Source organism: Penaeus chinensis, chromosome 33 (assembly GCF_019202785.1).
Source record: "Penaeus chinensis breed Huanghai No. 1 chromosome 33, ASM1920278v2, whole genome shotgun sequence".
NCBI lineage: Eukaryota > Metazoa > Arthropoda > Malacostraca > Decapoda > Penaeidae > Penaeus > Penaeus chinensis.
The window spans coordinates 33,526,759-33,529,258 of record NC_061851.1 but is presented as its reverse complement, the minus strand read 5'-3'; the positions used below and the strand labels follow the sequence as shown (position 1 = coordinate 33,529,258).

General features: G+C 36.8%; 1 protein-coding gene across 1 annotated transcript in view; it reads left to right on the top strand.

Annotated features, from left to right (window-relative positions):
• The window catches only part of LOC125043115, a 35,428-nt gene that overhangs the window by 433 nt on the left and 32,495 nt on the right, over positions 1–2,500 (top strand). The window contains exon 2 of the mRNA XM_047639066.1: positions 1,150–1,191. Within this exon, the coding sequence (XP_047495022.1) occupies positions 1,150–1,191 (42 nt within the window). The remainder of the gene's footprint in view (positions 1–1,149; positions 1,192–2,500) is intronic.

The window sequence follows — 2,500 nt, the reverse complement described above, 5'->3', positions numbered from 1 at the left end:
TATATATATATATATATATATATGTGTGTGTGTGTGTGTGTGTGTGTGTGTGTGTGCACACACACACACATATATAAGTATATATGTATTTATACTTATATCTATATCTATCTACTGGGAAAAAAATAGCCTCGATTTTAGGAAGACCTGTATATGCAATTAATTATTACCGAAATGAGAAATGGTAAAGACCCATAAGTGACAATGACAAAAAACCATTCGGGAACGTGTTATTTCCCAGTGATGAACCAACACACCTGCCAATAACCACCTAATTAGTGCTCACTTGTCACACTGGCGTCAGTACCGATGGCACTTCCCCCGTTTGTCAACAATTTTGTCCATAAATTTAGTTTAATCTAATATCAACGTTGCAAAACTACAGTTCATCTCAATATACGTGATTAATATACGCGCTAAAGCGGCAGTCCATTAACTTGATGAGATTTTACAGTTATCACGTAACTGGCACCAGGCCGGGGGTTTGTGAGGTCGGGTCGAGCTTGCAGTGTCTAGAAATATGCGTGAACGGAGATACAGCACACACACACACACACACACACACACACACACACACACACACACACACACACACACACACATACACACATATGTATATGTATATATATACACACACACATACACATACATACATTCCCGCACCATTTATGCATCTATCTCTATTCCTCCTTCCTTTTTCTCTATTTCCTCTTTTTTCATCTCCTTTCTCCTCAACGTCCCAGTCCCTCCTTCCACACCTCCTTCCTTTCTCCCTCCTCTACCCCCGCACCTCCTATCGCCCCTCTCCTTCTTCCCCTCCATCCATATATCATCACCTTCTATATCTTCTTCCCCTTCTCTTCTTCCGTATCTTCTCCCGAATTTAAATCCCCGTCTCGGCCGTTGCAAAGTGCCTGCGCTCCGACAGCTTACGCATCAAGAGAAGGAATGGTCACTGGGCTGACCAGCCATGGCATCCGAATTCATACTTGGGATGTGTTCAGGAGCCATAAAATATGCAGAGTAACGTAAAGTGTTCGTAGTTCCAACTAGCTTGGAATGCTATCTCTTTTGTTCGGTATGACTAAACTACCGCCAGACATACTCTACATCTGAACTAATAATTGCACTGATAAACGCCTTCTGCAGAAGCCATTGCCCTGCTACTAGCAGCTACGTGGAGCTCATGGGGTACTATCCTTGAAACCCAGGGTGCAGTTTATATATATATATATATATATATATATATATATATATATATATATATATACATATATACATTTATACATATATATATATAATATATATATATACATACATACATACATATATATATATATATATATATATATATATATATATATGTATATATACTGTATAAACATGCTCTTACGCATGTTTATACAGTATGTATATATATATAAACCATATATATACATATATTTACATATACATACAATATATATATATATATATATATATATATATATATATATATATATATATACACACAAACACACACACACACACACACATAAATATACACACTGTATAAACATGCTCTAACGCCAAAACACAGAAATACATATATGTCGTCCGCGTTTTGAGTGTGTCCACGTCTTGCACAATGGATTATTTTCCGAGAAGAAGCGGAATCAAGCATCGAGCAGAAGTAATTCCGAAATCGATGAAGGCCTCTTGTCTCGCCTCTCGGGGAATCTCTCCCGCGCGAGGGTCTTCTGCAATTGAGATACGAACAGCGTTTGTTAAGTGATTAAAACTACGATTTTTTTTTTTTTTTTTATATGTTGGGTAGAAAACATCGTGAACTGTTTAACTTTTCAGAAGAAAAAAAAAAAGAACAACAACAAGAACTGGGGGAATACACAGTGGTTGATTATGATAACGATGAATAGGTTTATTGATTGCAGTATATAAACTAGCATTGAATCAAGTAACTAATTCCGAAGCGCATGTTGATAAGGCAGAATTTGCATTTTAATGGCAATTGCTTGTGCATGACATGCCTTGGCTGAGAGTGGATTCTAGAGACGATATGTAAGACACGCACAACCACACACACATACATACATACACACACTCAAACACACACACACACACACACACACACACACACACACACACACACACACACACACACACATATATATATGTATATTTACGCACACATACACATATATATATACACACAAATAGATAGATAGATAGATACATTGTGAACGAGTTAGAAATAGCGGAACTTTCTCTACACAAACCTTTCTTCTTCCACATGCAATTAATACTTTCCTTTGTCGAATTCCGGGGAGATTACGCTCTCACTTTTTTTTTTTCCTGACAGCATTTTAGGGAAAGAAAAGCATCATGCAGAAGGAAAGAAGGAAAGAAAGAAAAAAGACCATTTGGCAGACATACCATTTTCTATACATAAGGGTAGTTTTTTTTCCGTTTTTTCAAGGGTAAAAATGTCTTAACTTTAGTA